At 41.8% G+C, this 24277-nt stretch overlaps 2 protein-coding genes across 5 annotated transcripts in view; one reads left to right on the forward strand and one right to left on the reverse strand.

Annotated features, from left to right (window-relative positions):
* Positions 1–106: 106 nt before the first annotated feature.
* Positions 107–7193, reverse strand: LOC106034797 (basic proline-rich protein-like). Its single transcript, XM_066980357.1, has 4 exons — positions 7163–7193; positions 3769–4677; positions 2737–2929; positions 107–2238 (listed from the first exon to the last, which is right to left on the reverse strand). Exons 1-4 carry the CDS (start codon positions 7191–7193, stop codon positions 2085–2087), a joined length of 1287 nt encoding a protein of 428 aa, XP_066836458.1. The 3' UTR covers positions 107–2084.
* HELZ (helicase with zinc finger) overlaps positions 4047–24277 on the forward strand; it is an 83664-nt gene continuing 63433 nt past the window's right edge. For 3 of the 4 annotated variants that reach the window (XM_048064579.2, XM_048064582.2, XM_048064581.2), the window contains exons 1-3: positions 4047–4174; positions 20628–20855; positions 22655–22691. In XM_048064579.2, coding sequence (XP_047920536.2) covers positions 20646–20855; positions 22655–22691 — 247 coding nt within the window. In that variant the 5' untranslated portion in view covers positions 4047–4174; positions 20628–20645. Of the gene's footprint in view, positions 4175–20627; positions 20856–22369; positions 22469–22654; positions 22692–24277 lie in introns of those variants that run through there. The other variant, XM_048064584.2, reaches the window with a different exon arrangement.

The raw sequence follows: 24277 nt of genomic DNA on the forward strand, positions 1-24277 counted from the left end.
ATAAAGATCTCGTATGCTGGGACAATAAAAACGTTGCATCTCTTACTGCAATCAGTCTGGAACTTCTATTGAGAAAGACCTCCTGTTGTTTTCTTTTCCAGAGGTGAAAGATGCCTGCTGGCATGTTAGGCTGCAGGGTCAGTGAGGCAATTCTGTGCTGAATGTACTATGTGTTTATTAATTGTACATGTTAATTGTAATGATGTTTCCTGTATTCTGAAGTTAGACATCACAAGTGAAACTGATTGAAAAATGAGTTTTCTGTATTGGAATTCAAGAAGTGCCATTTCCCAGAAACAGGAGCGAACTCTATCATAGAATGGAAATCGGTTTTCTGAATTTCCTGGGAAAGCAAAAGTCCGAGGAGAAAGGGGAAAAAAAAAAGCAGCAGCGTAAGTTTGAAATAATTAAAATAGTTTTGTTTTGAAAATGTAGAAACTAAACTATAGCTATGATTCCAAGTGTGCAGCTCATGGGAGAGCCAGAACTCTAGGGCTTTTTGGCTAGCAGCTTCCCATTAGCCCTGAAGCAAGTGGGGGTTTCTAAGTTTCCAACTCTTCCAGAATTTGTGCCACACCTTTCAGAGCTCTGCTCAGATCTTCGCTTCATGGCAGGGAGCCTAGTAGCCCTAAGTGGCCCCAGGTTTTCAAACTCATGCTTTTTGGCAAAGAGCCTAGATTCTCCAAGGTCCTTGGCATGGCTCCTAGCTTCACAGAACAGGGAGAAGTCCTGTGCGCAGTCATGATTTACAGAATTCTGACTTAAGGGTAGGGAGACTAGATGTATTAGTACCTTCTGTACAGGGCTTCCTTGCAGTCCTCTGGAGGTTGAGCTCTAAATTTCCATCAAGAAGCTGTAGTTTTCAGATCTGAAGATATTTCAGAATCTTAAAATGTGTAAAAATAGAATTGAACTTGGTTTTGTTGCATTTGTTGGATTTTTTTTAAATCCTAGTGTTATAATTAGTCCCTAGAAATATCACTTGCTGCACTTCTGAGGATTTGAGTCCTGTCAAGTCTCATGATGCTCAGCAGAGATTCATTGTTTCTGTCCTTCTCAGTGCCTCCCCCTTGTGACTGTGGCATTTCTGATATTTCCAACTGCTACTGTTGCTTTTCTTCTGCTCCCAGACTCATGTGATCCACCGTTCCTGGTCTTCTTGGGCAGAAGAACGTGCTGCAACCAGTACAAAAACTCACATTCCTCAGCAGAAGCCCAGTACTCTCCTCTTGTCATGAAATGCCATTAGTGAGCATTGCACAGGGGGATTCCAGGAACTTAGGACAGTTCTGGAAACATGAGTAGTCAGCACATAACGTCTGTTTCTGTGTCTAGCCTGCACTGAGGGAAGACCTGGTTTCTCAACTCAGCCTGTAGAGTTGTAATGGTGTGTTTGATTGCAGAGGTTGCAAGTCAAAATGGCAACTTCCCCATAATACCCACTAAGGAGAGAAATCTACAATAGCAGTTAATATTATAAGCTTATTTCCTTAAGTTATCCTTTAATATTGGCATTATTCTCTAATATTGTATTGAAACGTCAATAAAAGCCACATGAAGTCTCTTTCCTCCCATGTATTGTGTGACTGCTTGCTAGTGGCATACTCTGCCTCCTGTGCTGTTATAACAGAAGTGGCTCTGAAACCAAAGTTTAGTTATATTATGGTCCTGTGGATACAAGATCTCATCCATCAGGCTAGTTGCTCTATGATTTGTACCTTGAGCAAAATTTCCAAGGTTAGTGAATGCTTGGAGCCCTAAATTTGTTTTGGATCAACAGTCCTCATCTTTCTATCTTGTAAAAAGACTAGGGAAGAGCTTAGAGGGGGTACCATGTGGAAACAATGCAGGTACCACACGGAAACAATGCAGTTACTCCAATCTTGCAGGCTCTGTGGTAGTACTTGAACAAAATAGTGCTTGGCAGCCAACCCCACCTCAGAGCTTTTGGCTCTCTCTGTAGCCTCTGGCATGTCCACTTAGGGTTTCTGCAATTAACCAGTCCACAAAACAGAGTAAAACCTACTTTTTATGGGGGCTAAGAGGTTTAAGTAACAAGATCCTAACAAGCAGTGGGTGTAGGGTCACAGTCTCCACGCTGTTTTATACGCGGCACTTTTTCTGAGTTTGGGGATTCCCCTGCTGCCATCATCTTTTCCCAGCTCCTTTATGGGCTGTTGTGGCAGTGCTGAGTTGCCATTGTTTTTCCAGCAGTCTTTGCCTTTCAGTGCTTTCAATCTGAGAAGTTCAATACAACAGAGATAGCAAAAAGCAGGAAAAATGATGTCCATCACTGAACAAATCTTTCCCCCTGCAACTCAGTCACTAGCTACGCTTTTTTTTTTCTAATACTGTATAAAGAGACGCTTTCTGAAAAGGGATTCAGAAGTTAATCATAGCTTATGTGAAAAATAAACCCAGCATCCTTCTGTGTCACCCCAAACTGAACTCCAGAAGGTATATGGAAGTTTTTATATAAGTCATTCTATTTTCCACTTTTTTTTTTTAAGGAAACCTTCGTTGCGTTTTCTAACAGAAAAAAAAAATCTATAATTCAAAAGTACACTAGCAACTTGAACACAACCAACCTCCAAAATAAAAGCACTAATTCCACTTCAACAGCCTAGTCAAAGTTATGTGGTTTCACCTTTATCTGTTTCACCATAACTACCCTCTTCCTCGCTGCAGGGCACTGCCTGGCCTGCACAGCACCCACGGAAAAAATGTTTAACTCACTGCATGCCATCTAGGCTCGCTGGGGCCGGTGTCTGAGGCAGGCAGCTGCTGCAGACCAGCAGAGATGGCTCAGGGCAGGTTCCGCAGGAGAGGTTTTGTCCTCCTGAAATGGCGTCTGCTGGGTCGAGGCTGGGACCAACAATGCTCCCCTCCGGCACAGCCTTCAGTAGGGCACTGAAACAGTCAACGATATCTGTAAAGTCGAATTGAAAAGTGGATTGATTTAAGTCTGGAGCTGCAAATGCAAAGGATTTCTTCTTCAAATTTATTTCCTCCTGTATTTACATTTTTGCAAGGAGCTCTCTCTTTATAAATGTATTGCTGATGAATATTGAAAATACTCTTGGGCGCAAGTATCTTCTTGCAGTGGCAATGCATCAGAGGCTCGGCTGGTGGTTATTCTTCAAAGAGCTAGGAGGCGTTAAATGTAAATTTAAATATAAATGTATTTAGGAAAATCCAATACCAAAATGATCTGAATCTTCTAATTATTTTAATTAAAGTAGAAGGAAGAGCTTTTTAAAAAACACCGGGTTGCTGTTTTTTTTGATGACCTTTCTGAACACGCTGAAGAAAGCTGCTTTCCCCCACCTCTTCACCATTTGTCCTAACTCCTGATGGCCAAGGCAATGCGAGGGGCACCCATCTGCGGCCTCCAGGCCAGGAACGCCCTGAAAAACCCAGTTTGCAACCCAGCGTAGGTATGAAGAACTGATTGCCAAACGTTTTGAAAACCCAGCTACCAGGGAAGATTACTCTGTGAAAATAAAACTGTTACGCAAAGCAGTTTTGGGGATTCACACGCAGCCAGCGACGCGCTGCCACCGGTCCTTCAGCAAAACCAGACGGAGGTTTCCAACCACGACGCTATGTGCGGGGCGCTCGGGCACCGAACTGTGGCCTGTGCAAGTTTAAGAGCCAAAATTAAAATTAAATTATAATAATTTAAAGCCGAAACCCGGGGAGTGCCCCGCTGTTCTCCCCCCCGGGGACGTGGTGTCGCAGCTGACCGGCAGGCCCCGGTACCCTTACCTGAGGGCCGGGACCCGCCGGGCCTGGCAGCTGCTGCGTGTGGAGGCAGCGAGGCAGGACTCCGGGGAGGGGGCAAAAAAATAAAAGGAAGGGGACGCAAAAATAAAAGGAAAGGGGGGATAAAAACAAAATACGGCGCTCGCCCGGCTTCCAGCTCGGCGGTGCCCCCTCGCTCCAGCGGCCGGCTGAGGGGAGAGCCGTGGGCGGCGGCCCCAGGCCTCGCTGCGGGCGGCGGAGGCCCCGGCGCTAATCCCGGTCCCGGTGGCGGCCCTAATCCCGGCCCCAATCCCGGTCCTAGTCCCGGTCCCAGTCCCGGCCCGGCCCCGCCGCCGGGGGAGGGCTTTCCCACAATGCTTTGTGGGGCCGTTGACAAGTGGATCCAAGATGGCGTAGAAAGTAATGACAGGTAAGTCCGGACTTCCCCAGCCGCCCCCCGCGGGGGCCGGGACCGGCGGGGCCGGGCCTCGAGGTGCCGCCGGGAGCCCCCGGGAGCTGCGTGAGGGGAGATCCCCCCCCCGCCGCCCCTCTGCCGGGCCGGGGCGCCGAGCGGGGGCTGCGGGCGGGCCGGGGGCTGAGCGGTGCCGGCTGGCGAGGGCCCTGCGGCTGCGGAGGGGCCTGCGGCGGCCGCTCGGGGGCTGTAGCCGGCGGGGCCCGGCCGGAGCCCCCCCGGGGGTGCCGCGCTCGGCCGGGGGCCCTCAGCCGGCGGCGGGCGCGGCCCTGAGGCCGGCCAGCCCCGAGGGCCGGGGGGGGGGGGGGGGGGGGGGGGAGCTCGCAGGGAGCGGGCTCCGGGGGGGGCTCCGGCAGGATGGGAGGGCTGCGGAGGGGTGGGGGGCCCGGCGGCGGTTGGAGCGAGGGGGTGGGGAGGGAACGGCGAGGGGAGGCCGGGAAACGAGGTGAAAAATAAATAAACTTTTTTTTTTATTTATTTTTTTTTTTCTTAAAGGCTTACGTAGGGTTTGCTGAAGGATGGAGGAGTAAATTGTGAGGATTTTAGCAGCTGGTTTAAAACGAGCCCTCAGAGCGGTGGAGGCTTGGCTTATGAGCTTGTGGGTCTGTTTTCTTCGGGGAGGCTTTGTCAGGGCCGTGTGGCTCCAAGCTGGGAGGGCCACGGGGATCCTGAGGCTGCCTTTGGTACAATGCAACTGTTGTGAAACTGAAAACAGGAAAGTTTGTACCACAGGTTGAAATACCGTCCTTTTTTTTTTTTTTTTTGGAGGGGGGCAGATCCCCAAGTAGGACTGCATGTAACGTTACCCCTCGTGAGGCATTTGATGGGTCGTGTCCTTTTATTAATTTCCAAGTGATTGAAGTTGTTTGGCTGCAATGCAGTGATAGTCGAGCTGTTGTTTGATTATAGTAAAGTGATTAAACATATCTTTGATGGAAATGAAGAAATAACTGCAGGGAGACAGTTGCAAGGTTGTTTTCCAATTAATGACAAAGTGAGTAAGAGTTAACAAGGTAGTAGGATGCTTGTTTTATCACAGGCGCGATGAGCTTGAGTTGGGGTTATAAAATCACATATTTCATTTTCCATTTAAAAAATTAAATGATTCCGTTGTAAGACCAAAAATATCCTGAAAATGCAAATCCTTATTGACAGATTCAATGTATCATGGCTAGTCTTGTTGGGATGGCTTGATTTGTTGGGGTCTTCTGATGCTAGTCTTCCTAATAAATATTGTAATCGAAACAAAGGAAAGGATAAAATATTCCCCCTTTAAATTTTTTTCTCAAGTACACATTCTTTTGTAAAATTGAAAATATAACCAAATTAAACGAGATGATATTTGGCAAGTTTGTGGCATTTTCCAAGACATCAGTAGAACAGAGAAGGTTTACAAAAATGTGTTTTAAATTCAATTGTTTCAATATTTTTAAGTTCGATTTATTTTTTTGATGGCAAAGCGTGGTTGATTGGGACAGCCCGGGGATGTGGGGCCGCTTGCTGGTGCACCGTGGCGAGGAGCTGGTTTGGCACGTGCAGTTGGATCTTAGATGCGGGCAGAGCATTGGAGTGACCGTCACCATCCCTGCCTCTCCTCGGGGTGCAGACCGAGGGATTCGGGCTTGGTAGGCTTGGCTCTTACGGCATGGAAGTTGTGAGTGGCGGAGGCTACGTTCAGCTTTCTTTGTTGGGCTTTAATTAGCAGAGCAGTTTTTCTTTATTGGTAAGTGAAGGGACGTTTTGTGTGTTACTACTGATAAAACTGAATTCTCTTTGTAATACATTATGAAAGCACAAATTACATTTTTCTTGAGCTGAAATCAAAGTTCTCTTATCACTCCTCACCTATGTGAATTTCTTACTTACGCTACAGAGCGTGTATTTCCTCTCCTTTAATTTCTGTGGACACTGTGCCTTTGGATGTTTGGAGTTTGTGAGTTTGGATGTACCTTTATGTGAAAGAGAGAAAGAGGCATGTAAAACGATGGCTCAAGGACTTGGAAGTTTGGAATAGCAGAGTGTTATTTTTTTTTGGTTGTTTTTGTCTCTCCCCAGCAGACTAGAAATTGAAGGGAGATTTGGAAGCTGCATGTTAATCTGTATTTTGGCCTGGTTCTGCTGCTTGATGCCTTGTAGAGGATCCTTTTGCTCTGGGGAATCTCACTGGTTTCAGAGAAGGTGCTCCTGGGCTTTGGGATCTGTATTTGTAGATCTGGTTGCAGGGTAAGGGCTGCAGCTCAGGGACAGCTTGTGCTCAGGGGTTAGACTCATGGAGGAATACTCATCTCCAAGAAAAATGTAAGTAGCAGTGGCCAGAAGGGTTGAAGAGCTAATATTTCAAATTGACAAGGTACAGGCCTAGTGCTTGAGGGATCTGGACAGTGTGACGCAAATCACTTCACCTGTTTATGCCTCCTTTTGAAAGAATTTAAAATAGGAATAGTGAATCTTACCGACTTGTAGAGTTGACGCCTGAGGATGAAAGAGGCCATATAAGAGCCAGGCAATATTATTACTAATGTTTTCCAACTCTGTTAATTTAATAGTCTGATGAAATATTTTCTCCAATGCATGCAATTATATTTGTTACTAAAATTGGCTTGGAATTATAGCTGGATATTCTTTCTGACATTCAGTGTTTTCTTTTTAATTGTTGTTTGGTACCATTTTTGTTTGCTGCTGCACTTCGTTCTGGGTGTTCTCGTTCTGGCAATGCAGCAGCAGTTACTGGAGCAATTCAGATTACTAGTCGAAAGCCCTTGAATCTTTCACCTCACTGGTATTCCCTCTTGAGGTCAGTGGTACCTAGTAGCGGGAGTGAAATCTCAATTAGAAAAGTGTTTTATGATAATTTAAATCCTGTCCCCTGCGTGCAGCCTGAATAACTTGGGACAGCCGTGGGAGCTGGCTTGGAGAACGAGGAGGGATGGTGTCGTTCTGCCATACCGGAGGGGTGCAGGAGCTGGACAGCCGGCATTCCCTCGGCCTTGGGGACCAGTAGGCCAAGGATTTTAGCAGGTGTAAATCCTGGCCTTCCATTTGGCTGCCCTTGTGTCTGGGGAAGGGGATCCTCAGTGCTCCTCTGTGCCCAAGGTTGCTAGTAGCCAATTGTAGGGGAGAAAATGGCAAATTCGGTGTTCACAGTCCTCCTTTCTGCTCACCTATTGTTGTTTTGAATTATTTCTCACTTCTGTTGATGTAGTCCTAAGGCAAGACCCCCTTATCACTACGTGGCATTTATATTTTTGTCCCTTTAAATGAATGTATTATGGATCAGATTATCAGAACAAACAAGGCCTTCCTTTTTTTGTTCTTGTTTGTCTTGCTGTTTCTTCTGTGGCCTTTGGCAGTAATCATCACTTCTCTTTATGTATATCAATGACATATTTAAAATATCATACTTTATATGTTTAGTTTTGTAATTCCTTTGTAGACTACTGCAATTGTCTTTTCTTTTTTTTTTTTTTGTCCCACAAGGAAGGAAAGAGAGAATACCGAAAAAGTAAACACTTGTTTTCTTCTAGTGTTTGGGGGGTGGTGGTGGAAAATAACTAAACTTTATAGATAGTGAAATTAGGAGTCTGCAAGGTCAGGCTGCTCTACAGAAACAGGCCTGCTTCTGGTGATTGTATTATGGTGGTATTGATATGTAGCTCAAGTTCCGTATTCCAAAACAGTCTCGCTCGCTGAGCTTTCATCTCCTCTTCACACAAATGTTTACAACATGAGGTTTCAACCAGCGGCAATCACTCATGTGAAACTCGGAAAAGTGAATATTACTGTAGGAAAAGGAGTCCTTAGAAATGTAAGCAGGCAGATTTTAACTACCCATGGGTGCGATTTTTTTGTTGTTCTTGCATTTCCGTTGCACTGATTTTTAGAGTTCAAAGATGCTTAAAGTGGCTGTAACATAATATCCAAATATTTCTCTACATTTTTATAAGCAAGCTCATGGTCATCAATCTGATATCTAACTGGTTATTTACCCAGTCTTTTCTCAGAATCCTCCAAAATAGTAAACAGCAGATTCATGATAGGAAAGCCAGGTTAAAAAAAAAAAAAAGTTTCAGTCTTATTTCTTCGTAAATGTAATCTTACTACACTGAGAGGTTCAATTTCGTGACTGAAACATTTGAGTGGTTGCTATTGCCCCATCGGTGTCCTGAAGGAGCACCAAACTGTCACATTTTCTAAGCTGCGTGGAATCTTCGTCGGATGTTGGGAGGCTCCTTCCAGTCTATCCACGCAGTCCCCAGCATTTCCAAGAAGCGGTAGGTACGCAGTGCTGCTGAGTCGGTAGGAAGAGTTTTTGTAAGTGATTTTATGTAAAGAGATGTTGACGAGTTGTTACTGTAAACTGCTGGGTGTTTGTTTCTGTTAGTCTCAGGAAGTACCACTTGTGCTAAGAATGGCATGGCTGAAGTGGATGGGTTTTAGTCTTTGGGTTATATGTGGTCTGGGGAAATACATTTCATCATCTGTTCTGCTTGTAAGCAGTAGGAAGGCTAACGATTCGCAGAGTGCTGATGACGAAACGCTGGAAGCAAAGGAATTGTAGAATGATGTTACATAAAGAATTCTAAGTGTTGGAGGGGCAGGAATGTGAGCAGTGCTTGGGTTGGCCTAGGCTGGGCCTGTTAGGGTAAGTGTTATTTAGAAACAGCCCTTCAGTCTGTGAATTGCACTTTTTTTCCCATAATTATATATTGCAAAAATACTGTATTCATCAAAACACTAAAAATTACACTGCCTAAATGTGCTTAGAAAGATTTTTCAGAGCCCATCAGACCCCACAGCAAAAGGGAAATAAGTAAAAACAAGAGTTGTTTTTGAGAATCTGTTGTTAGCAATGCGGCACAAGTGTTTAATTTGCTGGAAAATATTTAGTGGTTCAGCAAAATAAGAAAGTAGCAAATCTTTGTGGACATAATAAATGGAGAATGCCACAAATGAAAAGCATGGTGGTTTTGGCAGCATATAAAATAATGCTTCTTCCTTATATATATCTTCTCGCTTAAGATAATCTATATATTTTTTTAAATGATAATTTCATTATGTCCTGGGATAATGTGTGTGTGTGGGGGGGAAACGGGCAGTGTACTTCTGGTCCCAAGCATCCCATCTTGGAGCCAGAATTTGCTGGGCTTTTCTCATCCTCTCTGCAGGGAGGTTGTGGAGGGAAAGGTTTTTGTACCGTACTTCTGCATCTGCACTAGTGCAGTGTTATAGCTGGGTGCTGTGGGTATATCATACAAATTACAGTTCTGATTATAGTTGTTGGGGCTAATGGTTTTGAGGTAACTGTACTTTGGCCATACTTAAGACACTCACACATTGGGAATGGTGCAGGGCACTTGTTTTGATGTTTGAACTGACTGATATTACTGTATGGCTCTATTTTTGTGTATATTTGTTTGGCTAGGCTAGACACTGTTTTGTGTTTTTGTTTTTTTCCCCTTCCCAAAGCTTTGTCAGAATTATTCTATTAACCACAGTAGGATCGTTACTCACTGCTGCTGCTGTCTGTTCTTCGAGTGGAGTTTAAAATACGTGGCTGAATCTCTAATGCTCGCTTCAGAAGGAGTGAGTAGGTTGAACACCATTGGGGAGCTTGTGTCGGTTTGGATACCAGTTACGGGGTTTGCTGTGCAAGGAGAAGTTGGGAATCCATGTCCTATTCTCAGGAGAGTTCTAAAATTGAATGTCTTTGTAGTATCATGTTCCTGCATTTTAGGAGAGGAAACAGGGAAGTTATAAAAGCATTATCTGGATGCAGGAGGGTAATGTCATTAAAATATGGAGTTAGAAGACCATTTCCCAAACCAGGCTTAGCTATATTATGCCTTATTATTTGAAGCACGGTCGTGTAGAGATGGATTTCAAAGGTTATTTACAATGAAGATAGTGATTTTTAACGGTGAAGGTTAGTAACTGCTCTGTACTCCCCAAATAGCACAACAGAAGTGTCACACACAGTTACACAATGGGTACGGCTTGGGGAAAGACGTTTGGAGTATCTGTGGGTGGCATCCTTGTGCTATTAAATCTGGTATGGTGCGACCCTTTTGTGTGAAGCATTGTATAAACGTGTATCAGAAAGCTCAGTCCCAGGATTATTCAGTCCTGCAATAATGTGAGTTCATTGTAATGCCGCGAGGAGCACTTAAGTGTACTGAAAGGAAACTTCCATGTTCTGTGTCACAACCTTCTGGCATATTTCTGTGTTCAGTTTGTGCACCGTGCATTGTTAACTGATATTCAGCGTGAAGATTTTTGCATTCTTTTGCCTCTTGAATGGATTGAAAGAGTTTTGCTTCTCAAACAGAAAATGAACTTAGTGTTGTAATTTTTTTTTTTAATTCATCCAACCGTACAATATAAACCTGTAGCAGCTGCATTCACACCAACAAACTAAGCTGTGATTTTCAGGTAGATTTCTTAGGCACGGATGTGGTGCTTTGCAGTACTGGGACGTGTTGAGACTGGAGAAAGTCCTTGTTTGAAAATTTAAGTTTGACACTTGAGAAAAGACTCTTTCGGCATCACTACAAAATCGTTATTAAGCACAGAAGACTTGGATTGAGCCACTGAGCTTTGGAGCTATTTCTCTGCCGGGGAAAAACCAGAAAGCTTGTATGGGGTTTTCCAGAAAGGGAAGGATTTACTGCAGTAAATCATTTCCTAATTTTAAAAATACTTTTATTGCTGAAATCCAAATATAGGTTTATTAGTGAAAGTTGAAACTTGAACACAGGACCAAGTTAGGAACTGCTAATTCTAATTCTGCTTCCGTCTCTAAGACTGAATTTGTGAGCTTTGGCAAATGAAGTGTGTAAGACTGTGCTGAGTGAGTGGCAAGTTCAGTGAGCATCCTGGAAAAACTTCTGTGACATACATTGTTGCCTTTAAGCTTCTGAAGTACATTCATAAATATGGTATGTGTTGCATGTTGAAATGATGCTTGGGAATCTTCTTTGACTCCCCCTTGCATTCATTGGTGGTAGAGTTTTGTACTCACTTGGCATTTTGAAAATTAATTGACGTGTTTAGTCATATGTGCACAGATGTAGCTATATGTCATACAGCAGGCATATTTCAAAAAGTACTTTTGGCAGTCTTATGACTCAGTGGAGAAGAGTATTGGTAACTGCATGACTGTAAATCCTTCAGATCAATGGCATTCACTTTTTTGGTCAAAATTATTAAACGTTGCATTGTGAAATGTACAGACACTTAGGAACAAGGCCTCGTTTTGTTCAAGTGTTTAAGAAGAAAGAGGTTCTGCCACAAGCAGGTTGTAGTTTGAAAAGCTGCGGATTGTGATCTTTTAAACAGCTTTTAGAATATGAATGCTGTATTCTCCTGCAAAATGTGTTTGAGTTTGGGAGTTGTAGGTTGGTCCCGCTCCATGGAGAGTTAGCTGGCTCTGCTGTACTGATTTTTTCCCTTTGTTTTTCTCTGGTAAATTTCATTAAGAGAAGCAAAGATTAAATTACTTTTCAAATGCATTTTTTTATAGTAAGTAATTGGTGATGTTGTTATGGGGATAAAATGGTAACCACGAGACAATATTTCAATTAAAATGCCCTCATCTTGGATAAGTGTGAGAAACTATAACCTGAAAAAGCAGTAAGAACATATATGGAAAAAAATAATATATGGAATACAAACTGCTGCTGTTAACCGGTTATTATGAAAGATTGTTTACGTGAGGATTTTCTATGAAGGAGCCAAAAGAACTTTAGGTGGGGCAGAAGCACCGCCTATTACAGGTTACCTGATGTACTATTACATGCTCACTCATTTCAGTTGGTTGTTACTTGCCAAATTCTAGTTATTTGCGTTGCGATTTCCCATGGTAGGTGTCTATCTCTAGCTAAGTTTCTGGACGTTGTGAAGGGCTCTGCCAAGGTAACTGAGTCTTTTCGAAAATTTAGGCAAAAGTAAAATATTCTTCGGTTCACAGTAAAAAACAAAATCCCAACTCCTCTTCCCCCTCCAAAAAAACACAAAAAAACTTATGTCTATAGCTCTGCTTTGCAGAAAGATGAGTTGTGCTGTGGTAAGACGTTTCTGCCAAGGATATACTGCTTACCAACCCTGCGAAAATCTGCTCAGCATTGGTTAAATTAGTTATTTGTGCAAATCTAAAAGATCATCCTTGCAGTGAATATACATCAGCCTGAGCTAAGCGGGATTTCCGTACAATTTGAAGGCTAGGGTTTTGCATTCCCCCAGATCGCTCCCCGGTACGATTTTGGACACAAATGAGAGCACAGAGAACTCCCCATCTGTATTCCCCGTAGCCAGTTCCTCTTTCCTGCCGCTCTATCTTCATGCAGCACCAGAGGAGGCAGTGACTTGATTTAGACAGCGCAAATTGTAGGTATCTGCAGGATATGTAGAATAAATGTGAAGACGGGCATGGCTGAACAAGGAGATTGAGGTTGGAAAACACTGGTGTTAGAAAGAGAGAAATGGAGGGGAGGCTCCTTTGCATGGACACGTATGAATTACTTTATCATGCCAATACAGCTGTTGGGTAGAACAAAGTTTTGTTGTTTGCATAGATTGGGAAGTTTTTAATAAATGGAGTAGGAAATAGGGAGGGAAAAAAAGAGACGGCTCACATTTAAGCTATATCTTTGCTATATTTCATTTTCGGTTTTTATAACGAATGGCACCATGTTGTGATGCAGAGAAATGCTGAATGCTGCAGAGATTCCCCTAAGTCGCTGCAGACACCAGGTGTTTGGTCATGAAGGGCTCTACAGTCTGTGGCAGACGTAATGGGGAAAGAGCACTTCTAGTTGTCTTAATCTGAATGTAAGAAATTCACAGAAACTTTTGGCTTTAATATTTTTGAATATCTCAATTACTTGTAAAAATGGGAATGATGTCAGAAGGGTAGAGATGTTTTAACGCTCGTACTTGGTCGCAGTATTTGTGAGCATTATTGAAAAGCTGATGAGAACATGAAAATGCAGTTCTGAGAACCAGGTTTGAGTAGCATGGAGTAAATCAGGCCTTAGGCCGTGTGCCGAAGTATTTAACTACACGTTCATTAAGCAGCAGCCTCTGCTCTGCCTGCTCGTGGAGCCACTGGAAGATGTAGTGTGTGAGTAGTGTCTTTCAGGGCTGTAGCGTAACGCAGACACATGGGAGGGCCGACGCGAGCTTGTGCAGAGAATTTTGTTATTACACAACTTTTGAGTATTGAAGTATTTGTAACGTAATTTTAATGTATGCGATATTTTCTGGGTTGGCTGTGTGTAAATAGGACTCTTGTCTCTGTCAGTTAGGGATGGCTTTCAGACAAGATAAAGACATGCCGGGTAGGTGATGATGTGCTTTGACTTGCCGTGTCTTTTGCTTAGTTCCGTCAAGATAGGTAATGCTTTTAGACAACGGTGTTTAAAAAATAAACAAAAAATGCAGGAGGTGAGGCTATTCAGGATCTTCACGTGGCGGATAGGGTGGTTATAAATGCAGAGGCCAGGAGTTATTTTCAGATATTGAGCCAAAGATAGCCAGGTTGTCCGCGTGTAGATGCTGCTTCCATTCGCCTATGTATAGTTTGTCCTTTTTGCTGCTACTTCTGAAGTGAAAACAGATTAGTAGAGATAATAAGGTGTTAATAATCACTTAATGAAATGTCTGTTCTGAAATGGTAACTGGCATGCTATAAAATCTAACTTGTTACCATCTGTGATGTATGTAAAGTGATTTAAAGAGCACAGAGGGTTCAGATGCAGAACTCATTTGCTCTTAATCTCAGTTGCTGCTATATTTGTGGTGCTGTTGTTACGTGAATGGTAAACCACCCACAGACGCTTGTTCCTTTTCCAATAACTGTGGAGGTGTTTGTTCTGTGCATTAAGTTTAGAGGATCATGCTCAAGGCTCCAGTTATATGGCCAGAGATCCCTTGTCCTCCTAACTTACAGTCCTGTCTTAGTGGATTTGTTTTGGATGTGTTTTAAGGGGAAGGACAAACTAAGTAATTAATAGTAGGGGGCATCACGAACATCTTAATCATCTTAATTTTTTTTTTCCTACCTGATCTCAAGCATACCATGTTCTTTAAAGGCAAAGTAGCAGGAGTTCTTGCTGCTGTTACGCTATATAATAAAACCTTGAAAGAAGCTTTCCTTGTTCTCCATGCTCCATTTCAGATTTAGCATCATTTTTGGCATGTAAAGTAGGGTCATTTTGCCTGGAGTTGTACAACATTAACCAGAGTAATTCAGTTTCTTTAGAAAACTGATTAGATAGTCCTCTCTCAAGGGTGGAGACATTGTATTTGTTCTGTAAGGTGTGCAGTACATTTCTGAGCGCTGTGTAGAACTAATATTGCTGGCTTCAGCCGTAACTGCAAGAAATGGGTGCATAACAGCTCTGCAATTATGTTTTTTTTTTTTTAAAGGCAAAAGCACCTTTTCTATTATTCTTTTCTGCATGAAAGAGGCATCGTCCTTTCTCTGTGTTCCGTTAAGTCTTTCTTATTGACGTAGTGCACCATCATTCCCTACTCATTTTGTTAAATGATTTCTGAGTGTGGGATTATTTATGCTGTCTATGCCATGACATTAGGGAAGTGCATTTTTTCTGTGTGTGTCTGTAAGTGGCTTCTGTGCTTTATTTCTTCTTGTAGGCTTGAATAAAATGTTTTTTGTCTTAAGGCAAAGTAAGTTTATTCTATATTTTTATGTAAGGAGAGTAAATACATAACTTTATTTTACCTTTCTGAAGGCAGTTGAGTGGTATTTCAGTATACTACAAAAACAATTACATAATGTTGTGTAGAGGTACGGGCATGTCTTAAGCAGGGATCACTAGAGATGCCAGAGCAGCTATATAATGTGGTTTAGCAGTAGATAGGTTTAGTATTCCCTGCTTTATTATGTGGACTGACGCACGCAGTATGTTTGCTGAGTCTCAATAGATCAACTTCAGTGACCCATCTTTATTTAACTATAGAGTTGTCACAATCACAGGTAAGGTAGCCAGCATTTTTGCTGTGCAGTATACTTAATGTATTTTAGTTAATCCAGATTATACAATGAACCCAGATCTTTCCGTGCCTGTGTAAATTTAAGCATGTAGTCAGTCTTTTCCTGATAATTTTGCGGGAGAGGAGAAGACTTCAGTCACAGGCTTGTGTCCTTACCAGCTATATGACTTCTCAAATATTACTTCTTTGGATTACGGAAATAATTTGCACATTTTTGAGGCATTCGTATGTGAATTGCTTTCATCTCAATTCTACCTGAAACAAATTTCAAAAAGTTGTGCAAAGTTTACTGCTTGTCTAAAATATTTGGAAACTCTGCTTTAGTGAAAGCTGGAAACTAATGGGTGGGTTCTTCAGCTAAACTAATGAATGCAGTTTTAGGGTTTTATAATTACAAGCAAGAAAAATAGGACTTTTCTTTTACTAGCGAACAATATTTTGGAACAGCACTCTGTCGGGGTAAATGGCAGCGCATGGCAAGAATTGTTGGGGTAACTGATCTCTTTATATCAATAAGAAACCGAATAGTAAATTTTCCTTTCTCTCAGTGGACCTAATATCCTGGGTCTCCTGTTACATATTTTTCCTGAAGCTTGCAGCTTCTTTGAGACCCTTTGGACTTCTGTGAAATCCACGTTGGCCTTGAAGTTCAAAAGTTATTGGGAAAGGGCAGAGCAACTAGCCTCCAAAATAAATCTAGCAGACCTCTAGCTTCTTGAAAGCAGTTGCTGGGATACAGTGATAAAACAGCTGGCTCTTCTTTACGAATTACCTGAATGTATTATGCGTTCAAAACTTCCATCCAGTTTATGGGAAGGGCTGACAAATGACACGCTAGGAAGCAGCGTGGTCACCGTATGCATTTCCTGAGCTGAATTCCCACTCCGCTTTCTCGGAGCCTGTGTCAGCCTGACTGCAGCAGGCGATGGAGCAGGATGCCCTCCTTCTCTCCTGCACTGGGGTGCCAACAGGATTCCTTTGGCAGGGAATATCGGGGTGCTCGTTTCTCCCAGCAGAACTCTTTGAAGGTTTGGTGTTGCAATGGGAGGCAGGTGGAGAGGCTCTTGCCCCTCTGTGTTCCCCACGGCCGCGGGGCCCGTTCAGTGCGCAAGTCCCAGGATGCGGCGCTGGAAGCGGAATTCGGCTCCCTGTGAGCTCCCACCCCTCGCTCGGTGGGACTGCAAGTTGAACATCATCGCTTTAGCATAAATCTTTACAAGAGATGTTAATGTCTGGTTAAAATATGCAAATATTTACTGACTTGTCTACTGTTTGTCAGCTTGGCATGCGAGACCTTGGATCTGATCCTTCTGTCTTGGCAGACATTGGGAATTTTGCCAATAACATTAATAGGAACAGCATTGTGCCCTCTAATCTGTTTGTTTATGAAGTACAGCAGGAGTTATCTGGCTAGATGCTTTACAGTGAATTGAAAAAGCATCTGTTTGAATTTTTTTTTAGGAACTGGCACTCACTTTAACTTACCATTATCTTCGTGTACGGATCCTTTGGTTCCATCAGTTAACTGTGGGGTAAAAGTGCAGAGTCACGAGTTAAAATGCTCTGAAATACTAAAATCTTAATTCGTGATTTTCTCTTCTCCTACACTGATTTTTAGTTTGCTCTTGGACTAATCAGGCTGTGGAGTAATTCTTGAAAAGCATCCTGTGCCCCAAGCAGGCGCAGGGTTTGCTTAGCACTGACTGGCCGTGTGGATCACGCTGTTCACAGCTCATCCTCTGAGCCGGCCCTTCAGCCTTCCCAGGCCCCCTCTGCGTATTTGGAGGGGAAATGTGCAGTTTTACTTGGGGATTAGCGTTTAGTTACTCTGTCTGTATTTGTTTTCAAAATCTCATTGGAAAGAAGGAGAAATAGTTATTATGAATATTGCCCCCAAAAATCATTAGTAGGGGAAAAAATCCCTCTCAAATCTCAGCAAAAACAAAACAAACACCAGGGGTTGAGTTGTACCTGTTGGAATCAACCAGGTCTTCTAAATGATAGGGACAACAGATCCTTTGTGGAAGTTAAGCTGGACAGGACTTGGCCTTCAAAGAAACGTAGATCAGTCAGTTTCCTCCTGCTGAAGGAGTTTTTGGAAGGCACAAGGTATGAAGCCAGGGTTCGATCTCTGGATTAGCTCATGGGGAAGCATTGTGTCACCTCCCATATGGCTCTAGTCAACACGAGGCTGACAGGTGGAATTCGCAGGTGCTATGCTTAATGTTACTTAAATATCTTATTAAATGCCTAAATCAGGAGCCTTCCTTTAGGCAGTGGGACTGCTGTGAGATGATTCAAAACTGAGAAATGCTTTGAATCGATTGCTGATGATAATGGCGCTGTTGATAACACATTGTGGCTGTAATTCTAAGGTAGGTCCACCTGTCTGAGACGTGTAGCTTCAGATAGTGGGAATATGTATGCCTGTTTGCTGCTTCCACAAAATTCGGAAGACGCATTAAAATTTGCTATTAGAATAAATTATTACTCTAATTTGAATTGCAACTCTTTTGGCATGCAGTTCTCCAGCTGCTTTGAGAAAATGAATAATCCTGACATTTATTCTGCTACATGCTTAGTATTTTAATCTCAGTTTTACAGGCGGAAAAACTGAAGTGCATAAGTAATTAGCTCAGTTTTGCGAAGAGTTGGGAATACAGCACAGACCTTGTAACACTTCTGCTTTCAAATCTAATCTGCAATCATTTCTGCTCTTGGAGCGAGTGTAGAAATTCCAGTTTTACATTTGAAATTTTAAAACAAGAAACACTTGTAGAATTCCAAATGATTTTTCCTTAATAAGTGTCTCCTTTCCTTGGATGTTAAAATGTTAAATGTTCTGAAATAATTTTAAGCATGGGTAGATCAGGTACTATAACGGACTAGATTTTAAAATGGCATGTTTTTAATTCACATTCACACGATTTAAGTCTCAGTAACTATATTAGACACAGCTCAGGGGACACAAGCCAGGAGGATGGGTTTTCAGAGAGTCAGCGGGAAGAGGCGAGCGCCCCCAAGGAAAAGTTCAGAGCAGCCGGACTGGATCTGAAGTAGACGGTGCAAATACCCAATAAACGTGCGTGTTTGTGTCTGTATGGATATTTATGGAATCGAAATGAAATCTGAGAGCATGAATTTATCATTTCCGCTACGTTGTCTGCATACCATTTTTTTGTTATGATTAATTTTTTTTAAACAAGTTATGCTGCAGTGACTCCCTGCCTGTTATGTCCCATGCTCTGTGACTTCAGTGTCCCTGAAGTTTCCCTGAAGTTACTCTGAAATACTGATGGTGTGACTCAGTTTAGCGCGGTTATCCAAACAGCCTGGTCCCGACTGCTCTGAACTCCACTTAAGCAGCAACCTGTGGATCATGTTAAGGTCGGTTACGTCCCTTAAAGTGCCCTCTAAGTCTACAAATTGACCAAAGAGGTCGTGTGGCCTCTGCAGTACAGTAGGCTACTGCTGGGGGTGTAAAACCTGGTTTCTCCTTGAACTACTTCAATATTTGGTGAAACAGCCAGCATGGGACAACTGATAAATATCATGTTTTCCTTTTCTTAACATGGTGCCATGCTGGGGAAGAAGGGCTGGGTAGCACAGTGTCCAAACGCCTGTTGGTTATGCTGGCCAGGTCCGTTAGGGTAGGATGTGTGTATAAATACTTCTGCTCGAATAAACACACAGAAGCTCTGCGGAGACTTCTGGTCAAAGGAATTTTGGTTCGATGTCAGCCGGGAAGTGAGGAAATCAAAAATACAGCAGAGTTCATGAAATCCTCTCTTTTCAGTCCCCTAGGAGGAAAACAAAGCATGTGAGAAAAACGTCAATTAACTGTTGTGTTACTGGGAAGCAAACCCTAGATCTGTAAAATTCCGTGGCATCAAATTTTACTAAAATTTTTAGTCATATGTAGAAAGGATCCTTTCATAAACAGTGTAACAATACCTAACATTTGCATAATTAAAAATATGTGCTCGTTTAAGTGATCCAACTAAATGCTTTTAATGTTAATATAATTACTTCATAAATGACTTTTCTCCCATGCACAGAAATGCAAAACCTACTTCATGCTTGTGTTCCTTCACCTTTGGGAAGATTTTTATAAATTTCTCATCAATGTAAATGTTATAAAAGAGAACATGGTTTAAGTCAAAATAGTCTGCAGAGATCAGTGTTCCTTTGCATGTTTGTGTTGCGATGCTGAAAATCAAGTTTTAGGAATGGTGTCAAGCACATAGAACACTGCCATAGAATAAATTAAACTTTTTGTGTATGTTTCTACTGTATATTGGCTTAGTTATGTATCAATGAGAAAAGTGGGATAACGAAGAGTTTTTCTTGTATGGAACTTGTGTTTATTTGACTATCAGATTGACTTCTTAAAGTTACTTGATCTTAGATTGCTTAAAAATATACAAGTATGAAGTAAAAAGGAAGTCTTTAGCAACGGACTTTTGAAGGGAGAGTTATTTTAGTTATTTTCAGTGACTGTAACAGTTGATGGATCATCATGAAGATTGATAGTATGCTGCTTCTTAGCAGACCACGTGGAAACTCTTGAATTTTCCTCTTTCAGATACCAGAACACATTTTTGTCAAGTCAGCTCTGAAGTCAAGTGTCCCTAGAGACAACAACATTTATTTAAACATATCAATGAAGGGATAAAGTAGACGGGGATCATAGAAAGGTTTTGCTTTTCTGCTGGTGGTTCAGGCTGTGGATAACCACTTGTCGCAGTTTATTGGTGGATGCTCTTGTCTGTCTTCCGTACAAATTTGTATCACAATTGCTTCACTCCCTCCTCATCCTCCCCAATATTAACTTTAAAATTATTCAAGAAATTCTGTTGGCAAGGGGCGCGAAGGTGGTGGCGTGGCAGGGGTGTCCACGTTTGCTCAGACACGAAAACGAAGCCCCCGACGGACGTTTGCTGTTGACCTCCTGTCTGTGCTCATCCATCCTGTGCCTCGGCTCGTCCTCGGTGTGGGAGAGCGATGCTGTGGGAGCGGAGGTGGCTGCCAGAGCAGGACTGCGGGCGCAGGGAAGGGGTGGATGAGGTGTTTCCAAAATAGCGGTCCTGTTCGTGGTGAAGACCCACCAGCAAAGCGCGTAAAGCTGTAAAACCACTGCTTCCTTTCCTATAGTCAGTCACGGGCTTAACTGTGGTCTTGAATTAGACTCAGAACTGAGAGCCAGGAGGGGTGGAAGTATGAACACGGAGAAGAGAGTGGGAAGAGGTCAGGTAGAGGGGGATAGGGAGCGGAGGTGGCATACACCGGCGGGGATGTGCCGCAGCACCTTGAGGTGGGATCGGAAGTTGGTTGGCGACTTGTCCCTGCCATCATGCAGCTAACCAACATTTTGTCATCCCCTCTGCCCCCACTCTAGGATTTCTGTCCCTGAGTCATGGCAGACAGAAGACCAGAGAAGTCATGTGAACAAGCATGTGAATCCCTTAAGCAGCAGGATTATGAAGTGGCAGTGAAGCATTGCACAGAGGCACTCCTTTCCCTCAGCCAGTACCCCCCAGCTCACCTCCCGGAGGCATGCCAGGCAGAAATCGACCGCATCAAAATCGAGACTCTTCTGTATAGAATTGCTTCCTTTTTACAACTTGTGAGTGTGACTCTTTCATAGTATCTAGCGAACTGGAAAGAACAATCGAGTATCTTGTGCCATCAAGACTTAAGTAAAATTCAGCATTTGCCTGTAGTTGGCATGTTCGTTTGCCACAGAATTCTTCTTGCTAAAACATGTTTGAGGATTCTGTCGTGTAGTTTTCTCCGATCTGTTTATTTTTCAAGATTGGGACCTCTAAATAGTTTGGGTCTGAATCACAGTTCCCTAAAAGAAGGGGGGAAAAAAAATTATATATATAAAAACACAACAAAAACCCAACACCCCTAAATGTATTCCAGGAAGGAAAAATAACTGGTTTTAGAGTATTACTTTATGTTCATATAATTATGCTGAATTACATACCAAATTACCTTATCTTTAAAGAGCACTAAATTCAGGTTACAACTCTAGATGCTCAAAAAAACATTAAGAAACACCAGAATTCAGGCAACCAGTTCATACTCAATTCAGCTGCCTTTGCATAGCCTAACAGCAGTCTTTTAATATTTGATCACATACTAGCTTTCCATTGCTAGGCTAGAGCATGTCTGGTGAAAGACGTAACTTTTAGTCTCTGGCAGGTTTTTAATAGAAATGTGAGAACTGTGAGCTTTGTAAAGATTTGTAAATTCAAGGCAAGAAGCATATCCCTGAATTGCAGGTGATCCCGTTAACCAAAAATATGACCTTCCTTGAACGCTCCAGAGTGCTACAGTTTCTTAAAGGAAAGGACCATAGAGTGATTAATATGATTTAACCTACATTTTTCCTTATCCTTCTGTTTTGAGAATGTTATTACAGATTTACAGGGGCTTTCTCTACCCTGAATCTTCACGTACTATGGGTATGAACAATTCCATCCCATCCCATATGGTGAAGTGTGGCCAAGTTGTAAGACCTTGCTGGGCAGCTTTAAATTAAGTCATGCCCATCTGATTAAGAAGCTTTTTAAAACTTTCTTTAAATAGATAGCTGAATTTGACTATTCTGTGTGCAAAACAAGAATCGGAAAACTTCTTAAATTAAAATGTGACTTAGAGTATAGCTCCTCAGGGGGAAGAGATTCAGTAATAACTAAGGTGTTTTGTTAAATTGGAAGCTGTGTTACTACAGATTGACTTCTCAAAATTATTTACATAGGGTAATATACAGTTAGAGGCTTAACAGTATTAAATGCATTCCTGACCTGGATGCCTCTGAAAATGAAATGAGGCACCTCTCTGAATGTTCAACATAGTGAAATTTGTTGCAGTAAGCTGTTAGGGGCTTTGGAAAATTCTTGTAATCAAAACCTTTTCATTAAAGACTTGGATTACATAGATACTTAAAGATTTTTATTTTTTTCTTTAAAAATCTTAATTTTCCTTCTTTTTTTTTCACTAAAAGAAGTATTGTTTTAAATCACCACTGATAAGACAGTAAAATAAAGTACACCTTACAAATTCCAACAGTGTATTAGTGCAAGTTTAAAAAACAGTGTCTAGAAAGAAAATTTTTATATTTTTTCCTAGGTGTTGTGAGCCACCTACAAAATACATACATAAGCATATACCTTTGCACATTCATGTACCTCTTTTAGAATGTCCATTTGCTGAGAATTTGAGGAAAAGGTCAGTTTTCTAAGAATTCATTATATTATATTTGACATGTGACTGATGTTCTTTACATGTTCTACCCTGGAAAAAATCGAGGTAATGGGTTCTTAAAAGTTTTAAGAAACTTCTAGTTGAAGCATGTAGTTGTTTATGCTAACTGGAATAATGCTATTTTTAAACTTTTCGTGTTTTACCTTTCAGAAAAAGTATGGGCAAGCAGATGAAGACTGTAGGCATGGTATGCTTCTTTCTTTCTTTTATTCCTTAGTGTTATAAATTGCAGTCAGTTGTCTGAATTTTAAAATCTGGTGCCCAGATTTGTTAGTTTGCTAACAATGGATGTTCTGCTAGTTTAAAATTATGTATCTGTTTTATAATACTTTTTTCTACTTTATTTTTTTAAGGAGATCTCACAATTTTGTAACTCATGTTCAAGTACCAGAAGTAAAATACAGCTGCCTTTGGCATAAGGGTACTGTTTGGCTAATATCTATTTTAGTGTACAGATATAGGACAGGTTGATAGTGTTTGGATTTTTATGGTGGGAAAGGCAGCTGCTTGTTCTATCTTCCTTCCTAGGGGCATTGGTTGATATTTAGGTTTGTATTTTAGGTTCTGATTTGGGGGGGAGGAGGAGAAGGAATGATGTGCTTACATTCATCCCTATTTGTTAAAGGTTCCAAATGTGTGGCAATGGCACGCTTTAAGTTGTGTCTTCCATTTATGATGCCTTGTTTAATTGGGGTTAACCTTGCTAATATTTTGTAACTGATTTATAGTGAAAGTGACTCAATACTTAGTGAGGACTCTGCTGAGTTTGGTAAACATTGGATCAGAATTTGGAAGATCAGATTTGGAAGGAAAAGCAGGGCAGATCCCACCTTTCAGTTTTTATTTCCTTAAGTATTGACAAATTTTAAAGGAAATTTCCCGAAGCCACAATTCTGTTGCATGGACGGTGTGATTACTCTTGTGACATTCCTGCACTAGCAATGAAAACCTTTACACTGTGGTGGTTTTTTGTTTTTAAGTGCATTCTTCTTCACTGATGCTCAAGTCATAGGCTGGGGAGTTTGTGGGGTTCTGCAGACTGCTTGTGAGGGTTCACAAAGCATAACTAGGAAAAGTAAATGTAATTTCAGTAGGTGTAGTTTTCCCCCTTAGAAAACGTTTAAACAAATTTTAAAGGGCTGAACATCGCTTAATCAATGCCATTCTTAAAATAGGTTTGTTGTCTTTAAGGCTGCTTCTTGTTCTAACTCTTGAAACGTGCCAAGGGTGCAATATCCTGACAAACCTCACAGTTGTCTTTTATGGTGGCAAATAAAAGTCACAGAGAGACGTATGGCAAGATGAATGGTGGTTAAAGGAGGTAGGAAGTGGGATTCTGTTTAATGAATAGTGTTCTCATTGATGAGATCTGATGGGTTTGTCATAAGGGTAGCTGACATTCATCCGTGGAGCCTTTTTCTTCTCTTGGCATGTGTGTCAGAAGTCAGTATCTCAAAGGAACAGTAGCATTAACTGTATTTTTTCTTTCTCTCGCTGGATGCACATAGAAGTGAGAAGAATAGGAACACCAATCTCTACTTTTTTTAATTTGAAAAAAGTAGAGAAATTGGCTTTCAAATGTATATAAGCAACAAAGAATTGTTACCAGTGTGATGTTAATTTCCTTAATTCATCCCAGCATGTCCTGCACTTATTTTTGCCAGACCTAAAACTGAAGACATTTGTCAACTTCACACCATATTATTTCCTTATAAAAAGTGTGCTTGTGTATATATGTACTGATTAAATAAAAATTAACAATTTGTTTGGGGT

Source organism: Anser cygnoides, chromosome 19 (assembly GCF_040182565.1).
Source record: "Anser cygnoides isolate HZ-2024a breed goose chromosome 19, Taihu_goose_T2T_genome, whole genome shotgun sequence".
NCBI lineage: Eukaryota > Metazoa > Chordata > Aves > Anseriformes > Anatidae > Anser > Anser cygnoides.